This window comes from Chiloscyllium punctatum, chromosome 27 (genome assembly GCF_047496795.1).
Source record: "Chiloscyllium punctatum isolate Juve2018m chromosome 27, sChiPun1.3, whole genome shotgun sequence".
NCBI lineage: Eukaryota > Metazoa > Chordata > Chondrichthyes > Orectolobiformes > Hemiscylliidae > Chiloscyllium > Chiloscyllium punctatum.
This window is the reverse complement of record NC_092765.1, coordinates 2,686,859-2,706,327: the sequence shown is the minus strand read 5'-3', so window position 1 is coordinate 2,706,327 and position 19,469 is coordinate 2,686,859. Positions and strand designations below refer to the sequence as shown.

The 19,469-nt window shown below is 40.7% G+C and overlaps 1 protein-coding gene across 5 annotated transcripts in view; it reads right to left on the bottom strand.

The window, feature by feature from the left end:
- tmem234 (transmembrane protein 234) overlaps nt 1-19,469 on the bottom strand; it is a 55,165-nt gene that overhangs the window by 20,783 nt on the left and 14,913 nt on the right. For 2 of the 5 annotated variants that reach the window (XM_072547916.1, XM_072547919.1), the window contains exon 3: nt 1,110-1,195. In XM_072547916.1, the coding sequence (XP_072404017.1) occupies nt 1,110-1,195 (86 nt within the window). Of the gene's footprint in view, nt 1-1,109; nt 1,196-15,170; nt 15,378-17,923; nt 19,003-19,469 lie in introns of those variants that run through there. The other 3 variants (XM_072547921.1, XM_072547920.1, XM_072547918.1) reach the window with 2 other exon arrangements.

Genomic DNA, 19,469 nt, shown 5'->3' with positions numbered 1-19,469 from the left:
AGAAATATCCAATTTGACAACGTACGCCAAATTATGGAATGTTTAACAACATAGGTCTATCTCCAGTAGCTTAAGATTTTCCAAATGATTTCTACTTTGGTCTCTTGCAGCAGGCTATCAGAGAAGACAAGCCACTTCTGAATACAATGCATTAATGTACATAGATCTTTGAAGGTTGCCACTCAGGTGGATAGAGTTTGTAAGAAGGCCTATGGAGTATTATCGTTCATTAGCAGAGGGATTGAATTCAAGGGTCGTGAGGTGATGTTGCAGCTGTACAGGACTTTGGTTAGGCCACATTTGGAGTACTGTGTGCAGTTCTGGTCGCCTCACTTTAGGAAAGATGTGGAAGCTTTGGAGAGGGTGCAGAGAAGATTTACCAGGATGTTGCCTGGAATGGAGAGTAGGTCGTACGAGGATAGGTTGAGAGTTCTCGGCCTTTTCTCGTTGGAACGGCGAAGGATGAGGGGTGACTTGATAGAGGTTTATAAGATGATCAGAGGAATAGATAGACAGTCAGAAACTTTTTCCCCGGGTACAACGGAGTGTTACAAGGGGACATAAATTTAAGGTGAAGGGTGGAAGGTATAGGGGAGATGTCAGGGGTGGGTTCTTTACCCAGAGAGTGGTGGGGGCATGGAATGCGCTGCCCGAGGGAGTGGTAGAGTCAGATTCATTGGCGACCTTTAAGCGGCATTTGGATAGGTACATGGATGGGTGCTTAATCTAGGATAGAAGTTCGGCACAACATCGTGGGCCGAAGGGCCTGTTCTGTGCTGTATTGTTCTATGTTCTATGTTCTAATTCCAAGCCCCAGTGAACAATATCCTGTCACTAATTGGGTCTGACTGACCTCGGCTGCAAAGTGCATTTTCATGCAGAAGAAAATGTGAACGCTGAGCTACTGTATTATTTTTCATTTTAGTATTTTGGAACACTGATAGATAAACTTCAATTTTATAAAAGATTGCGAAGAAAGAAGTGAATTTCAGAAGTTTCTTAAAACACGTAGCTGTTATTACAATAATGTGAAATTTGATAACTTAGGTAAATATGACCCTATCCTTACAAACACCTTCCTGCTGCTTCTCATCTCATTCATAAAATACCTGCAGGACTTAATTGCTGGAGTTTGTTCACCGTTTCCCTGGTAATTTCTCTTTAAGTGCTGTCCATTTCCGCATTCAGTGCACTTCTGTGGAAAGAGATGGCAGGTATTTTGGTGATGCTGTGACATATATATATAGAAAAGTACAGCTTAGATACAAGCAAACCAAACAGTGAAAATGACCAAAGTATTGTCTGATTTAATGAATGTCAAAAGTGGTCAAGCTAATTTTCTTTTCCCATTATCTGTTCCTAGGTTATAGAACATCTAGCAAGGTGGGTGTTTCTTTCCTAGCTCCATTTACCTTTGAACTGAGAGGTTGCTTAGCATTTCAGAAGGTGATTAAGGGTCAGCCACATTGCTGTGGGTCTGGAGTCACATGTAGGTCAGATCAGTTAAAGGTGGCAGAATCCCTTCCCTAAAGAGTATTGGCAAATCAGTTGGATTCTTACAAACTATCCATTTACCATGATTTTTGAGAATCATGGTATATATTCCAGGTTTTTAATTGAATTAAAATTCATCAGCTGCTTTGGTGGGATTTGAACTCTGGCTCTCAGAGCATTAGCCTGGACTCTTAAAGATTGGTCTAATGACATTACCACTTACCCACCTTTTCCCAACTGACCACTTGTCTTGCCCTGTTGAAATCCTGGCAGTCCATTTGAAATGACAAGTAGAATGAACATATAAAACAGCAGAGTTTGCCACATTTCACCGTTTCATAATCTGCTGATTTCCCCATTGTGGTGGCTCGAATCTCAAACATCAATGAGACAGAGTACAGGAAAGAGACAGACAGGTCACTCGCATGGTGTAAAGACAACAATCGCTCCTTCAATGTCAGCAAAGTGAAGGAGCTGGTCATTGACTTCAGGAAGTGGAGTGGAGGGCACACCCCTGTCTGTAACAATGTGGCTGAGGTGGAGGTGGTCAAGAGCTTCAAGTTCCTGTCAGTAAATATCATCAACAATCTGTCCTGGTTCATTCACATCGATGCTCTGGTCAAGAAAGCACACCAACGCCTCTACTACCTCAGGAGGCTAAGGAAATTTAGCATGTCCACAGTGACTCTTGTCAATCTTTATACATGCACCTTAGAAAGCATCCTTTCCGGGTGTTTCACATCTTGGTACGGCAACTGGTCTGCCCAAGACTGCAAGAAATTACGGAGAGTCATGAACACAGCCCAGTCCATCACACATACCAGCCTTCCATCTTTTGACTCCTTCTCCACTTCCTGCTGCCTCGGAAAGCAGTCAACATAATCAAAGAGCCCTCTCATCCCGGTTATACTCTCTCCCGGTCCACCCTCTCCCATCAGGGAGAAGTCACAAAAGTTTGAAAACACATACAGCTTCTTCCCTGCTGTTATCAGACTTATGAACGGTCATCTCATATATTAAAATTGATCTTTCTCTGCCCCTTCTCTGTAGCTGTGAGACTATATTCTGCATTCTGTTTTATTACCCTGATGTAGAATGGAAGGTATGATTTGTCTGGTTAGAATGCAAGACAATATTTTTCAGTGTATCTCAGTACACGTGACAATAATAAATCAAATCAAATTAAATCAAATCAAATGATACGGCAATCTGCTGAGGTGTAACTATTCCATTTGAGTTTAGTATGTTGGCCCTTTGTCAAAAAATGATACTCTGTTTTCTTGATGTCATATTGTCAAGTTCTTTGAACAACTCTGAAAACACTGTTTGAGGGTTAACAGATATGCATGAAAACTATGAATGAACTTTACTGGAAATCAGCCTGAGTTTTCTGAAAGGTTTCTCTCTATGAGGCCTCATGACATTTTTCACATTATCCTCCCAAACTCACCTTGCTGCCTGTGCCCCATGTCCCTGTTGTACCCCACTTATCCACTCACCATTGCCAGGATCCCTTGGTGCTATCTTTAAACTGCACTTACTCAGAGAGTAGTAAGGGCATGGAATGCACTGCCTGCAACATTAGTAGACTCGCCAACTTTAAGGGCATTTAAATGGTCATGGGATAAACATATGGATGATAATGAAATAATATAGGATAGATGAGCTTCGGATTGGTTCTGCAGGTCAGCGCAAAATCGAGGGCCAAAGGGCCTGTACTGTGCTATAATGTTCTATGTTCTATGCAGCACGGACAAAGACAATTCCTGACAATTGTCCTGGACATACTGGGCAGGGTAGAATTTACAATCTGCTTTACCGACAGGAACCTGGAGGTGCTGGTAGATGGAGAGTCACAGGATGATGGCTGTCCACTTCCTCCAGGATGGGAAGAGGTGATGCTGCCAGCCTGGTCCAAGGTTACCACTTCGGTAGTGAGGTACCTACCTACAGTCCTGAAGAATATCCAGCAATGCCAGAACAAGGTCAATGATCTTCTCCACTCTTTCAGTAACACCATCTTCTCACTGTGATACCTCACACTCACTCTATCTCCATCAGTGCACACACCCTTATCAAGGCTAACAGTGTACCTCTGTATTACCTGCAGCATCTTTGCTCACTCATTCACTCAATCTTACCCTACTCCCCCCAACCATCAAGCCCTATACCCCCATTCACTCACTTGGGACAGCTCACCACCAATTCCATCCCCCAACAAACAAACAAACACGCACAAACACACACGCACGCATGCACACACACGCAGTTCCATTATTAATACCTGGGCCAGCCACCTCTGTTTAAACAAATCTTTCTCTCATTCCAAGAGAAATTAGCCTACAGTTGGGAAAGATCATCAAACATTCGCCTCCTCATTCCCTACAGAGAGAAAATCCTGGCCCTGGCCAATGACTGTTCAGTGATGCTGAAACTGTCATGTCCCAACAACAAAAAAGAACCACCGTTCATTGATGTGCTACTCTGCCATAGTTGCTCTTGTGAGTGTACTCTAACCTGCCTGAAGGTCTACCCCTGTTTGTGATGCATTCTCTCTTTCATCTCCTGCAAGTACCTGCACAGACCTCAGAGCCCAGAGACTATCACTCCTCCCATACCCCCTCCTACACCTCAGAGGGATCAACTGCAGATCCCTCAGAGGTACAGCTACCTCCTGCACCCCCCTCCCCCACTTCAGCTCAGTTAGACTCAGGAGTACATCACTGGCAAGTCTCTGCAGCTGGCTGAGGAAGAACCAGCCCAGGCTGGTGGCACTTGGAGGGCTGGCCCAGGCAGGAGAGGAGCCCGTGGTGTGGGCAATCAGGGATTTTATTGAAATACAAAAGCAGACACCCACAGGAGCAGCAGGTGAGGGAAAGCTGACTTGAAGTTTTGAGGGCGCCACCAACGCAGTTTGCATCAAGCTGTCTTTGATGCAAACAGTGCTTCTATGGACAGGTTGGGGGCTGCCTTGGACAGTTAGGTGCAGCCCCCTCAGGATCTGCTGGATTTACATGTGGACTTCCTCTATCAAGGCAACTCTGTAGGTATCTCACAGGGAGACAGGTTGGGACCAAGAGGAAGCACATACAGGATGTCTCCTCTCAGGACACTGCACTGGGGTTCCATTTCCAGGCTGCCTGTGCGCCATGTCTGGGCCCCCTAACCACAAACACCCCCTGACCAAAACTCCAAGGTCAGTGGGCTCCATGGTGGAGCAGGTTCCCTCCACCTCAAGTATACCAAAACACTCTGGGAGGGACAGAGAAAGCTGAGGGCTTGAACAGACCAGCTTCATTGTAAATATGTCCTCGTGTGTGATTATAAGTTCATAGAAAACTGTTTATTAATGAAGAGAAATAGCATCCAAATGAGATGTTAATATATGTTAATATATGTAAATAGTCTTCTCATCGTTCCCCCGCGACAATCTTGTGTCACTGTTCATACTCGGTTGGAAAATTGACCTTTTTGTTCCTGATTGGCTAACTCAGGTGATCCTCCCAATTTTCACATCATGGCCCACGTCATTCAGAGGCTGGGGAATATTCTACCCAATGTTTTGGAAAGAAGTGTAAAATCTTCTGCAAGTGATTACTTAATTAATTGCCATTGAAGCTAATTACTTGTTTTGAGGCATATTAAATACTGTTTCTAAATACTATTTATGGCTGCTGCGAATTTCCTGAATTATTGTAGATTAAGTATAGTTATATAAGCAAAGGGGGAGAATAGAAACATTAGTCAGTGATAAGTCTGGAAGCCAAAACAGAAACTAGGATAGAATAGTGAATTATTTATATTAGTCAGTTAGAACTACCTCAGGCTGTACTGATTCTTGCATAAGATCTAATATCATGCACAAATGTTCAAGATTATTCTTACAATGAGAAGACTGAAACATCTGCTTTATTAAAATATTTTTCTACCTCTTACCTCACATGTATATTTTTTATTCTGTTCAATATCTTTCTTCACTTTTGTACGTACCGATGGTGCTTCACCATCCTCAGGAAGTGCTATAGTTTCTGAATTTAATGTCACTGACTCAGTTTGTGGCTCAGAATCCCCCAAAACCTCAGTCATACTTCTAAAAAACCTGTAGAGAAGGAATAATTTACTGAAGCTGTGAATCTTACATTAATATTGCTTCAGCCTGACTACCAACATCCACAGTGTAATTTGAAATCTTTTCTAGCCTTATAAGCCCACCAATTTCCTTACATAATGTAAATAAGGTCACCATGATGCTAGTCTCTCATTAGAGAGAGGCAACTGACGGTCATCACACCTCAGGCAAGTGGCAAGGAAAATCTTCAAGGTAACCTCAGCTGATAAGGGAATTGAACCCTCAATGTTGGTGTCAATCTGCAGTATAAACCAGCTGTAAGCCAACTGAGCTAACTAACTCCTGAATAATATATAATGTAATATTATACACGTACTCTATACTGCGAAAAAATGTTCTGTCATGGAATGTGGGTGTCACTGGCTGGGCCAACATTTATCGCCCATGCTTAGTTGCCCTTAAGAAAGTGGGGGTGAGCTGCCTTGAACCACTGCATTCCATGTGCTATTGGTAGGATCACAATGGCCTTAGGGAGGGATTTCCAAGATTTTGACCCATCGACACAAAAGGAACAATATATTTCTGAGTCAGGATGGTGAGTGGCTTGGAGAAGAACTTCCCATGTATCTGCCCTTCCTATTCTCATAGTGATTGTGGGTTTGGAAGGTTCTGTCTGAAGAGCCTTGATGAATTTCTGTGTACAGTCCTAGTACTGAGCATTGGTGCTGTAGGGAGTGAGTGTTTGTGGACGTGTTCAATCAAGCAGGCTACTTTGTCCTGAATGAGTGGAGCTGCACCCATTTAGGCAAGTGGGGAGTATTCCATCACAACTCTGATTTGAGCCTTGTAGATGGTGGACAAGCTTTAACGAGTCAGGAGGTGAGTTACTTGTTGCAATATCCCAGCCTCTGATCTGAAGTTGTATTTATATGGTGAGTCCAGCTGAATTTCTGGTCAAGTATAATCCCCAGGAAGTTCATAGTAAGGAATTCAGTGATTGTAATACCCTCATTGAATCACAAGGGCAGTGGTTAGACTGTCCCTTACTGAAGATGGTAATTGACTGGCATTTGTGTGTTGCAAATGTTATGAGGTACTTGTCAGCCCAAGCCTGAATATTGTCGAGGTCTTGTTGCATTTGGACACGGACTGCTTCAGTGTCCATGGAGCTGAGAAACGTTTAAGTGTAATACTGTTCATTTCAATTTCACTGTAACAACATCACTTTGTTGCATAATTACTCCATCAATGTAGATTTCACCAGATGTACGGTCTATCAAGATTTGCAAATACAATATTATTGGGTGAGAGAGATAAACAATGGGTCAAGCTCATAATAAATCTTTTTATAAATTCAACAATATTCATTGTGGTACCAACAGGCAGGTGAGAGATAAATTCTTAATCGTAACGGTTATCTAGTAAACCATTCTGTGCATACGTTTGTATATGGGGTGAGGACAGAATGGGATGAGATTGTCATGCTTGCTATGATTCAGCAATTGGTTAAGACTCTCCCATTATAATAGCCAGTTGGATGGAGTACCAGAGGAGCTAAAGACACATGCTCCAGATCATCAGTACAATATCAAGAGCTAGGGATGAGGTTAATTCCCACTCAAATTTAGCCTTTTAACTATTAAAATGTTCTTCTCAAAATAGATTTTGTTGGTGTAATTTACAGATAGAAGTGGAAATTACTTAATTTGCTCAACTGTGAATCTATTACATATTCAGCATCTCAATTGTGAGGAACAAAATCACTTCCTTGCCAGAAATTAGGGCACCTTAACAAGAAGACTAAGTATATTTGTAATACAGACCATATGTCAGAGATGCAGAAGCAGGCCATTCAGCCCATCGAATCTGATCCACCATCCAATGAGATCATGACTGATCTGATGATCCTTAACTCCACTTTCCTGCCTTTTCTCCATAACCCATGATTCCCATACTGGTTAAAAATCTGTCTATCTCAGCCTTGAATATACTTAGTGACCCAACCTTGACAAGTCTCTGTGGTAAAGAATTCTAAGCTTCACTAGCATCTAACAGAACAAATTCCTCTTCAACTCTGTCTTAAATGTGTAACTGGTATTGAGTTGATGCCCTCTGGACCTAGACTGTCCCACAAGGGGAAACAACCTCTCCCTATCTACCCTGTCAAGCTCCTTTAGAATTTTATATGTTTCAATCATGTCACTTCTCATTCTTCTAAATTTAAATGGATATAGACCCAACCTACTCAATCTCTCATCATAAGGCAGTCCCTCCATACCAGAGGCTACTCTGGACTGCCTCCAATATCAGTCTTTCATAGGTTTAGACTCCTTCGTATTCCAGCTGTGGTGTGGTTAGTGGCTTGTACGGTTCTAGCAAAACTTCCCTGTTTTTAGATTCCAATTCCTTTGAAATAGATGCCCGCACTCCATTTGCCAGCCCTATACCAGCTGAACATGTATGCTAGCTTGTAGTGATTTCCCAAATCTCTCTGTTCTTATGTCCTCCACTGTCTTTTTCCATTTAAATATTATTCAGCTCCTTGATTTTTCCTGCCAAATATATAATTTCACATTTCTTCACATTATATTCCACCTGCCTAGTTCTTGTGCACTCACTTAAACTGCCTCTATCCCTCTGCAAACTCTTTGCCATTCTCACCACTTCTCTTCCCTCCTATTGTTGCATCACTCATAAACCTGACAATGGTGCATTCATTTTCCTCAACCAAATCATTACTGTAAAGTGTAATTAATTATGGCCCCAGCACTGATCTTCATGGCACTCCACTATTTCCATGTTGTCATCTGAAAATGTTAGTCATTTCTGATGAAGGGCTTATGCCCAAAATATCGATTCTCCTGCTCCTCGGATGCTGTCTGACCTGCTGTATCTTTACAGCACCACAGTTTCAATTCCTCTATCCATGCTAACACACTACTTCCAACCACATGGGCTCTTATCATAATAAGTAGTCTGTTATGTGCTACCTTATCAAATGTCTTCCAAAAATCAAAATGCAGCCTTTCTGAATCTTTCTAGTGCAGTGGTAATGAATTAAAAAGCCAGAGTTACATTCCACTCAAACATCTTTGCTGCAATTTGTGGAGCATTGTTACTTTATAGTCAATCTACCCTGTTCACCAGGATTAGAGGAGCAGTCCTGTTTGACTCAGTGCTTGTTTAATATGGATCATTAGTGATAAGGTGATGTTTGTAGCTCGGAGCATTTCCAAGATGTAAAGCATTTCAGGGTGAGTAAGGTCCAAGGGGAGAAAGATTCTGTTGTGGTAAGCTAATCATCCATCATCCCTGTGCTCCTTGACCTATGTCGGCTTCCAGTTAAGCAAACACATCAATTTTACATTTTTATCCTTGTTTTCAAATCCCTCCATAATCTCTACTTTCCCTATCTTGTAATCACCTCCAGCTCAAGCAATACTTCAAGATGTCAGTGCTCCTCCAATTCTGAGCTCTTGGCCATTCCCAATTTTAATTGCTTCACCACTGGGTCACTTGTAACTTCAAATGACAGGGTTCCACAGTCCGGAAATCTCTACCTAAAGTTCTTCAAATTTCGATCACTCTTTCCTCTGGAAAAAAGCTTCTTAAAACCCATGTCTCTGTCCAAGCTTTTATTTATCTGCCCTATTGCCTCTTTAGATGGCTTCGTGCCAATTCGTGTTTGTAATATTCCTATGAAGCACTTCAGGACAGTAACTACATTAAAGGTTCTACAAATATGATTTGTTGTCGTGTTGAGTGTTTTAATGGCTTCATTGAATAAACCCAAAATAAAATTCAGACTTCAAGTTATTTTTTTTGAAGATCCATACCTTGCAACAAAAATATAACTTAATAACTTCCATTTTGATAAGATCCCTCATAAGAGGTTAGTGGGCAAAGTTAAAGCACATGGGATGAAGAAAATATATTGTCATGGATCACGAATTGGTTGACAGACAGGAAATAGAGAGTGGGAATAAATGGTTATTTTTCTGAGTGAGGCAGTGACTAGTGGAGTACCTCAGGGATCAGTGCTTGGGCCCCAGCTATTCAAGATTTATAAATCACCTGGATGAGCGAACCAAATGCAACATTTCCAAATTTGTTGACAACACAAATTTGAGCAATGTTGTGACAAGGATGCAAGGAGGCTTCAAGGTGATTTAGTGGTCCGTTGAGCTTAGTGAGTGGTCCGTAGTAGGAACAATTAATTCCTAGAGTTTTTCTTGTCCACTGTTGGAGATCCCCTGTTATCCTTTAATATAGGTAGGAAAGTTTCACTTCTCTTTGCACAACAGGTTTTGGATTGAAGTCTTTGTTCCAATGACACCAATAGTGGAGAACGTTCATCCCCACAGAGACATATTTGATGGTTTCATTGTGAGCTATATATTCCAACTGATGAATCTTAATGTCCAGGTGACTATCCCTTTTGATAGCCTTTTCTGAATGTAATCGTCAGTGCCAACCATTAAACATTTCTTGTACATTCTTGAGTGTATATCTATTTGCAGGGCTTTGGTGGTCATTTTAAAGTATCATAGCTCATTTTTAACTGTTCTGCTCTCAAGCCCAGAGCTTTTGTGTTAGTGGATGAGATTTCAAGGAGTAAAAGTCTGCATTCTATATTATCATGATAATGGAGTGCATAGCACAGAAACCTACCATTCACTTCAATTGGTCAATGCTAATCATAATATATAGAACACAACGCTCCTCCATCTTACCCAATCACCATAATCTTCTATTCCAATCTCCTTCTTATGCTTTTCCTTTCAAGAACTCCATACAAAATTGCACATTCTTACCCCTCGAGGGAAAGAAATGTCTTATTCTGTTTCATTTTTGTTAAACTTACCTGTTACACAGCGTAAAGGCTAAACTGTTAAGGGAAAAAATGATTGACCTCTTAGAGTCAAATCAACCTCAAGTTTTGAAACAGTCTACCCAATAGGAGAGCAATGTCATAAACAATGTCATATGTCATAAACATCAAAGATTCAAAAGTGAGAAGTACAATCGTTTCCAAGCAATCGCCTTAGCAACAGATATTCTAAACAAATAATTGTGACATCATACAAGAGATACTTTGACCTTTTAATCTTTAGTATTTCTTACAACTGAAAATCTCTACCTAAAGTTTCTTATGACTGGAAACTATTACGTTTCCTTGAATTTTGTCTGCAATCTTCTTGTCTGTCAAAATCTGTAATGTTAAAATTAAACCTTAAACGATGTGTTCAATATAGAACCCATTTTCCTGCCTAGGCTGTTCCAGCAAGCACATTCAAAGTGCATTCTACTTGGCGTGACTTACTGCCATCTGCAAGTAGCGTTGGTCCAAAGTCCCCTCAGCTTTAACAGGGGCACATACCAAGAATCATGGCAAAACTTATGTCTTACAGCTCAAACAAAGCAACACATTTCTGGTCCAAAGTTCTATGTAGCTAGCTTTTTTAAATAGAAAGTTTCTATTTGACATTTCCAGTCTCTGTAGCCTTGCTGCCTGCCGTAACCAATCCTTTAATTTAGTGGAAGCAGGTGAATCAGGCACAGCATTCATTACCATGCCTCCAGTAGCTTTCCTAAAGGATCAGTCTGAGTATTTGCAGATCATTGAGTCAAGAGAAAATAAGGACTACAGATGCTGGAGATCAGAGTCAAAGAGTGTGGTGCTGGAAATATACAGTAGGGCAGGCAGCATCCGAGGAGCAGGAGAATCAATGTTTCAGGCATAAGCCCTTCATCAGGAATGTGGGGAGGGAGGGAAAGGGGCTGAGAGATAAATAGGAGGTGGGGGGGGGTTCACAGAGGTCATTGAGACAGAAGATCCTGGTTTAATTGGTGAAAGAATCAAAGACAACATGAGGAAAACATTACTTCGGCTGAAAGTTGTGATCTGGAATGGACAGCTGAGACTTAGATTGATTGTCACATGTATACAAAACAGTGAAAAGTGTTTTCTCGCATGCAAAGAAAAAGTCACCATGCTCTGATGCCATCCTGAAATACTGAATATAAAGCAAGATTTTACTGCAGTAAGGTTCATCTCCTCTTCTTGCTACCCTCTGCTAATTCTCTGTTGCTGTTTGACATCGGCCAGTGTTTCTGTTACGGGCTCCATGCTCTCGGTTACTGGCTCCATGTTATCAGTTACTGGCTCCGGGGTCTCGGTTACGGGCTCCGGGGTCTCGGTTACTGGCTCCGGGGTCTCAGTTACTGGCTCCGGGGTCTCGGTTACGGGCTCCGGGGTCTCGGTTACTGGCTCCGGGGTCTCGGTTACTGACTCCGGGGTCTCGGTTACTGACTCCGGGGTCTCGGTTACGGGCTCCGGGGTCTCGGTTACTGGCTCCGGGGTCTCGGTTACTGACTCCGGGGTCTCGGTTACTGGTTCCGGGGTCTCGGTTACTGACTCCGGGGTCTCGGTTATTGGCTCCGGGGTCTCGGTTATTGGCTCCGGGGTCTCGGTTACTGGCTCCGGGGTTCGGTTACTGACTCCCGGGTCTCGGTTACTGACTCCGGAGTCTCGGTTATTGGCTCCGGGGTCTCGGTTATTGGTTCCGGGGTCTCGGTTACTGACTCCAGGGTCTCGGTTACTGACTCCCGGGTCTCGGTTACTGACTCCGGGGTCTCGGTTACTGGCTCTGGAGTCTCGGTTACTGACTCCGGGGTCTCGGTTATTGGCTCCGGGGTCTCGGTTATTGGCTCCGGGGTCTCAGTTACTGACTCTGGGGTCTCGGTTACGGGCTCCGGGGTCTTGGTTACTGACTCCGGATTCTCGGTTACAGGCTCCGGGGCCTCGGTTACGGGCTCTGGGGTCTCTGTAATGCTCCCCAGGGTCTCTGTAACGTGCCCTGGGGTCTCTGTAATGGGCCCTGGGGTCTCTGTAATGGGCTCCAGGGTCCCTGTACCGGGCCTAGTTTCTCTGTAACAGGCTCCGGGGTCTCTGTAACAGGCCCTGTGATCTCTGTAACAGGCTCCGGGGTCTCTGTAACATGCTCCAGAATCTCTGTAATGGGCTGTGGGGGTCTTGGTTACAGGCTCCAGGGTTTCCGTTACCGGCCTGCCTCCACTATCGCTGTGGGAGAGTAGATTTAGAAGCAGCATTTAAAAGAGATCTGATTAAGTGTTTGAAGGAAACAAATTTGTAAGGTTATGGAGAATTGAAGAGTTGGTGACATATGGTATTGAAACTGGATGAGTAATTCAGCAAACCTGTTCAGGGTGTGAATTCCACCATTGCAAATAGTGACATTTGAGTTCAATAAAAACCTCAAATTAAAAGCTAGCCTATTGGGATCTTGTAACCACTGTCAATTGTTGTAAAAACCCATCCGCATCACTAATGTCTTTTAGGGAAGTAAATCTGCTGTTGTAACCTAGTCAGGCCTCCAGGTAACTCCAGACCCATAGAAATGTGGTTGACTCTTAATCACATGCTGGGCAATTAGGGATGACTACTAACAGATGCTGGTATAGCCACAGATGCCCACATCCTAAACATAAATTTTAAAGAAAACAGGGAGTAGTACTAAATGAACAGCTCTACCAAGCTATTTGGCACAGTTACATAGTGCAGCCCTACAATTCAACAAACAGCGTCAAAATTCAGCATTGGCTGTGCTACTGAAGTCCTTGTGTCAAAATAAACAAAGTCTAACTCTATTATTAAAAGAGACTGTTCTGACTTCACACAACTAACACACAGTCACAAAAATTACACAGTTTGAATACTGGATGAATTTCTAATTATATATTATTTGCATTTTTCCAGTTTCGAAAATGGATAGATATTCTTACAAAAGGTCCATAGACATGCTTCCAAAAGACAATATGCCAACCATTCAAAAAACGTTTTTAATCCACTAACCAAGAATATAATACTTACCTATCACTGTAAACAATATCAAAGCTCCTTTGCTGGATTTACTTAATTTCTTAAAAGACATTGCATTAGTATAGCTGTTTTCACAACTTCAGGATATTGCAAAGTGTGCAACAGCCAAATTAGTGATGTCACAATTGTAAAGCAAATGAAAGTGTAGTGAAATTCAGCACAGCAAACTCCAGCAGCAACAGAGAAATGACCAGATTATGGTTAAGTCATGCTTGTTCAAAAATAAATATTGACTAGAGCAAGGGAGATTGTCCCGCAGTTCTCTGAGTAGTGGCAATGAGATATTTTACATCCATCTCAGAATAAATAATTGCCTTTAGTTTAGCATCCTATCTGAAAGAATATTTTATTATCACCGCATTGAAATGAGGTGTCAGCTAATTTTGGCACTTATTGTAAAATTCAGAAAGATTCCTGATGTCGTTGTTATCTGTTGGATTCTGATTAGCCTTTAATGGAACACTTCAACTAACCACAGTGTTTGGGGTGGCACGGTGGCTCAGTGGTTAGCACTGCTACCTCATAGCGCTGGGGACCTGGGTTTGATTCCAGCCTCAGGTCTGTGTGCAGTTTGCACATTCTCCCTGTTTCTGCTGGGTGCTCTGGTTAGGTGAATTGGCCATTAAAATTGCCCATCATGTTCAGGGATGTGTAGATTAGGTGCATTAGTCAGGGGCAAATGCAGGGAAATAGGTCTGGATGAGTTACTCTTTGCAGGGTCACTGTGGACCTGTTGGGCCAAAGGGCCTGTTTCTACACTGTAGGGATTCTATAGTTCTTGAGCTAGAGAATAGTTAACCTTTATTCTGTTTTATGACTTGCTGATGTAACCTGCTGGAAATTGATCCCTGCTGTTCCTGGAGTTGTTTCAAAAGTTAAATATTTTGGCAATGTTTCATAATTTATTTGACTTTCAAACTCAGGTTGATAGAAATGGTGAATCAGGTTTCTGCATTAAGTAATAAATAGTGATTTTTACACAATTAATTCGACTGTAGTTACAGATAAACAGCTAGAAACTGTCAGAGGGATTGGTTAACTTGGATGGCTAACTTGAGATGCAGTGTTGCCAACAGCATGGGTTCAGTTTTTGTATCAGCTGAAATTATCATGAAGGTCTCACTTGAGGCATGATTGATCTCAGTTGTCTGTCTCTCTAATGAGAAAGTGGAACTATGGTGATTTCACTATCAACTGCCAACATATAGTACTTATTAAAATTAAAATTAAAACAACTGTTGCAGGGAAGTTAAATTGTTTGTCTTCAGGTTTACAGTGAGTTTTGACTGCAGAGAACAGGCAGACCACTCCTGAGCTGGGAAAGAGCCACACTTCCTTCTGTCTATTTACAACTCGATCCCAGCTTCAAGCGATGCAGTTATCTGAGAACCAATCATGCAGTTGCTAACAAGCAAAAAGGTCTCTGTCATCAATAACTGGTCACTAGTCTGAGCAACTTTGCATTGCAGCAAAAGCTGTATTGGCAAATCTACAGCTTCAAATCATCTTCAACTGCAAAATAACTGCTTGTTCAAACAGTTCAAACATGATGCCTGGCATAAATCTCAGGTTAGATGCTTCTCAAAACTACAGCCACTCTTTTAAACACTAGCTTTTAAAACCACTTTTTTCTCATTTCAATCCCCAATTTTTAAAAGTACAAAACAAAAAGACATGGCCCTTAAATTGTGTATTCTCATGTACCTTCTCTTGGAGCATACACTTAAATGGCTCATTTTCTGTTTATTTTCTCTCATTCTTTAGTTAACCTGTATCTTGTACTGTTATGAAAGAATAAATGACATATTTAAAGGAATTCTTTAAAACAGTCCAAAGCTTCGGCAATGGCTCAACTATAGTAAATAGTTCAATCATATCACAGAATCATAAAATTAGTCCAATGCAAAAAGTAGCCATTTGCCAATACTGATTGCCATTGGAATGGTTGCACATGTGCAGATTAGAGGGACTGCTGACTAGTGTCTCAGCTGTTTGCAATTCACATCAATACTGAGATGACGAAAGTGAAGACATGGTAGCTAAATTTACAGATAGGTAGGAAAGTATGTTGTGAAGAAGATATAAGGAGTTTACAGAAGGATATAGGTATGTAGAAAAATTTGGCAAAAATCTGAAAGATGGGAGTAAATTGTAGGATATATGATATTGGCCACTGTCAAGAAAGATGAAAATGCAGAGTATTACTTAAATGGAGAAGAACTGTGTAATTCTAAGGTGCAGAGTGATTTATGTTCTGGTGCCTGAATTTTTAAAAAAGCTGGTTTTCAGGTACAGCATGTAATCAACTAACGTAATGAAATATTTTCCTTTCTTATAACAGGAATTGTAAAAGTTAAGATGTTATTCATCAGTTATCCAAGGCATTGGTGAGAACACAATTCAAATATTATGTGCAGTTTTGATCTCATTATTTAAGTAAAGACATAAATGCATTGGAGAGGGTTCAGAGGAGGCTTACTAATTTGATGCCTGGAATGAGTAACTTATCTAATGTGAACAGATTGGACACATTGGACTTGCTTCTGCTGCAATTTAGTAGTGGGGTGACTTGATGTACGATAAAAAAATGGTCTTGACAAGGTGGATGTGGAAGCAATGTTTCTTCATGTGGGTCAGTGCAGAACCAGGAGACACTTAAAATTATGGGCTGTCCTTTTAGGATAGAAATTAAGAGAATTCTTCTTATAACATGATCCAACTTTGGAACTTTCTGCCTCAGAAGGCAGGGTCACTGAATATTTTTAGAGATACGCAGATTATTTTAAGTCAAGGGAATCAAAAGTTATCAGGGGTTGATGGGAATGTAAAATTCAAAACACAAACCAATCAGCAAAGATTTGATTGATTGGCAGAGCAGGCTTAAGAGGCCGATTGTGTACTTCTGCTCCTATTTCATATCTTCATACCCTTACACCTACTAAAAAAGCCTTGAACACTGTTTCTTATTAACTGCTCTCTTAGCCTATTTTGTGAACCTTAATGACTTATGCATGACTCATACAAACTAGAAACTTCCAGACTTCATTGACAGTCTATTCTAAATTAGCTGAATTAGTTAGCATGCCAGTGCGAGTGCTATAGTTTATTTCTGTATAGATTAAAGAGGTAAAATGGATCACTGGTCTGAAAAGCTATCTACTGAGACATTCAAAAAGTGTGAATATATGGGTAACAATCAGATCAGTGCAGTTGTTTCCACCTCTTCTCATTTCTCACTATTTGCTGACACTCACAGATGAGGTCTTCATAGAAAGATTACTATTGTGTCTGAGGTATTAGAGACCAACTGAAGAATCTTACCCAGCGAGAAATCAATTATGTCTTTTGGACAGTAGTACAGAGACAACACTACCTTCAAAAAGGTAGCCATGATGTGGAGGTGCTGATGTTGGATTGGGGTGGGCAAAGTTAAAAATCACACCACACCAGGTTACAGTAAAACAGGTTTATTTGGAAGCACTAGCTTTCAGAGCACTGCTCCTTCATCAGGTAACTAGTTAGTACTTTGAAAGTTAGTACTTCAAAATAAACCTGTTGGATTATAACCTGATGTTGTGTGATTTTTAACTTCAAGAAGATAGAAAAGGAGAATGACCACAATGAAATTTTGCTCAGCAATGTATGAAAGTCTTCAAAGAAAAGATGGGTGAAAACTGACAGAAACAAATAAGAGGAATTTGTATAAAAGTACATTTTAAAAAAAAAGATGCTTTCAATTCCTGGCACAATGCACATAATACTTCACTCACAAAGAACCCCTCATTTGTTGATTCCACAGCAACAGCATGGTACAACTGTCCTCCAAATGTCCTTATATTGTTGTTTGAAGGGTATTGTGAATAAACTCTAGCTAGCCACTCTAATTATAAGATCCTTAACATTTCTTTACTCTTGACCTTCAGCAGTCAATCAGGCTTTGAAAGACCATTAGTTATCACCTTGGGGTGCACAATAGTTACTTGTAATGTATCCCTGCATTATATTTTGGTTCAATACTACAATTTCAGCGATTTGCAAATCTTATTGCAGATGCATTGGTTCTAATCAGTACAGAAGATCAAACATTTTAGATTTTTAAAAGAAATTTAGCATTTGCATTATAGACAAGGGAGACAGCAAAAGGGGTTGGAGAATAATCTTAAAACTTAACCACAAGTCCATGTCTACATTTATATACCTTAGCTTAATGTTCAGGTTTGTAAGGATACGGGTGAACATTGCACATGAATCTAATCTCTACATTTTTGCCATATGTGGCTATATTCTGCATTATTTGTTCATACAATTGGATTTTTTTAAAGAGAACAGTTGTCCCCTGCCATATTCCAGCTCATTGCGTTTTCGCAGTTTTCAAACCGATCTTAGAAGAGGAACAAACTATCTACGTGAAAACATCTTCCACATATGTATCTAGTGACTCAAAAGATTAACATAAATACAAAACAAAATGGTCTTTTATTTAAATTAACTCACGTCAAACACAATCATTTTTAGTCAAACGTTATACCTGTCTGGATAACAAATGTTATTTAAAAGGATCCCTTCACAATAGGTCATTCCCTATTACCTATTTGCATCTTGTCCAATTTGTCCTTCAGATTCATAAATTCATCTGCTTAATGCAAGGGATAAATTATTTCCATATCCCAGAGCACCCTGTGGGAAACTCCATGTATTTTCAATTGCAATTATGGGCACGCACATCAGGATCTTGGAAATTCCATAGAAAACATATAGCTATCACATGCCTATGATTTTATGGATACATATGGGACAACATTGTTAATCAGTAGTTGTACATTTATAAATGTATTAATACCATCTAGTGGCAGAAAGAAGGCATCACAGAATTTTTAAAAAATACTAGTCACACAAGATTATTCTGGGATTACATTTAAAGGGTCACAAGACAGCAAACTGACATTATCAATTACAATTTTTCAATGTCACTCATTCACTGGAGTGGAGATATCTGTCTCCAGCATGACTTTAAAAAATTTGATTATCATGTGTTGCAAGCCTCACATATCACGGGGAAAAACATACACATTATTGTTCTATATCAGGAATGGCTGCTCCTCCCATTCATTTTAATAAAGATCAATAATAGATCTTGATCTAAAAAGGCTGACTCCTAACCAAACAGAAATCAAGAACAGAAATGACTCTAACCTGACAACTGACTAAAGACAACTGGAGTATTTATCCCCTGTACAGGTCTATGATGTAATGCAAACACAACAACACTGGGACAGTTTTATATCTTTAAAGTGTTTATCTTAGAGAGTGATTATTTATTCTTCTCCAATTCTTAGTTACGTCCAGGTAAGAGTTGTTCTCATTTGCCATTCTTTACTTCATGTCATCTTTATTTTACGAGTTGATCAAGCACAGCAATACCACCAAAAGCTCGATTTAATCTTTTAGCTGTCTTGGTGTTAACTCTCCTTGTTGACTGTGCTGGCAACACACAGCGTAACACCTACAATAATTAGCAGCATTCCTATCAGAGCCACTGCAAAAGAAATATGAAAAAACATGTTTTTAGAATTACTTGACAAATGTACAATGAGCAAGACGACTCCCAATGCCACCTCGATGGTATTATTTAAAAGAAGACGATGCACATTGACACATTTGCTGTAAAACTGTCTGCGCAGACAGTGGACAATGCAGTGGTGCAAAGCTGAGTGAGTACGCAAAAGCATGGCACATGTAATATAATGTGAGCTTTAGGTACTAAACTTTGAAGGCAGATTGTTACCTGAATTGCAAAACTGATAGAGGGGAAATGTGCAATGAGACCTGGGGTCCTCATACTCCAGCTGCTAAGGTAAGCATACAGGTACAACAGGCAGTAAAGAAGGTAAATGAAATGTTGGACTTCATAGTGACAGGATTCAAGTACTGGAGCAGGGATGTCTTGCTGCAATTATACAGAGTCTTAATGGGACAACAACTTAAATATTTTGTGCACCTTTT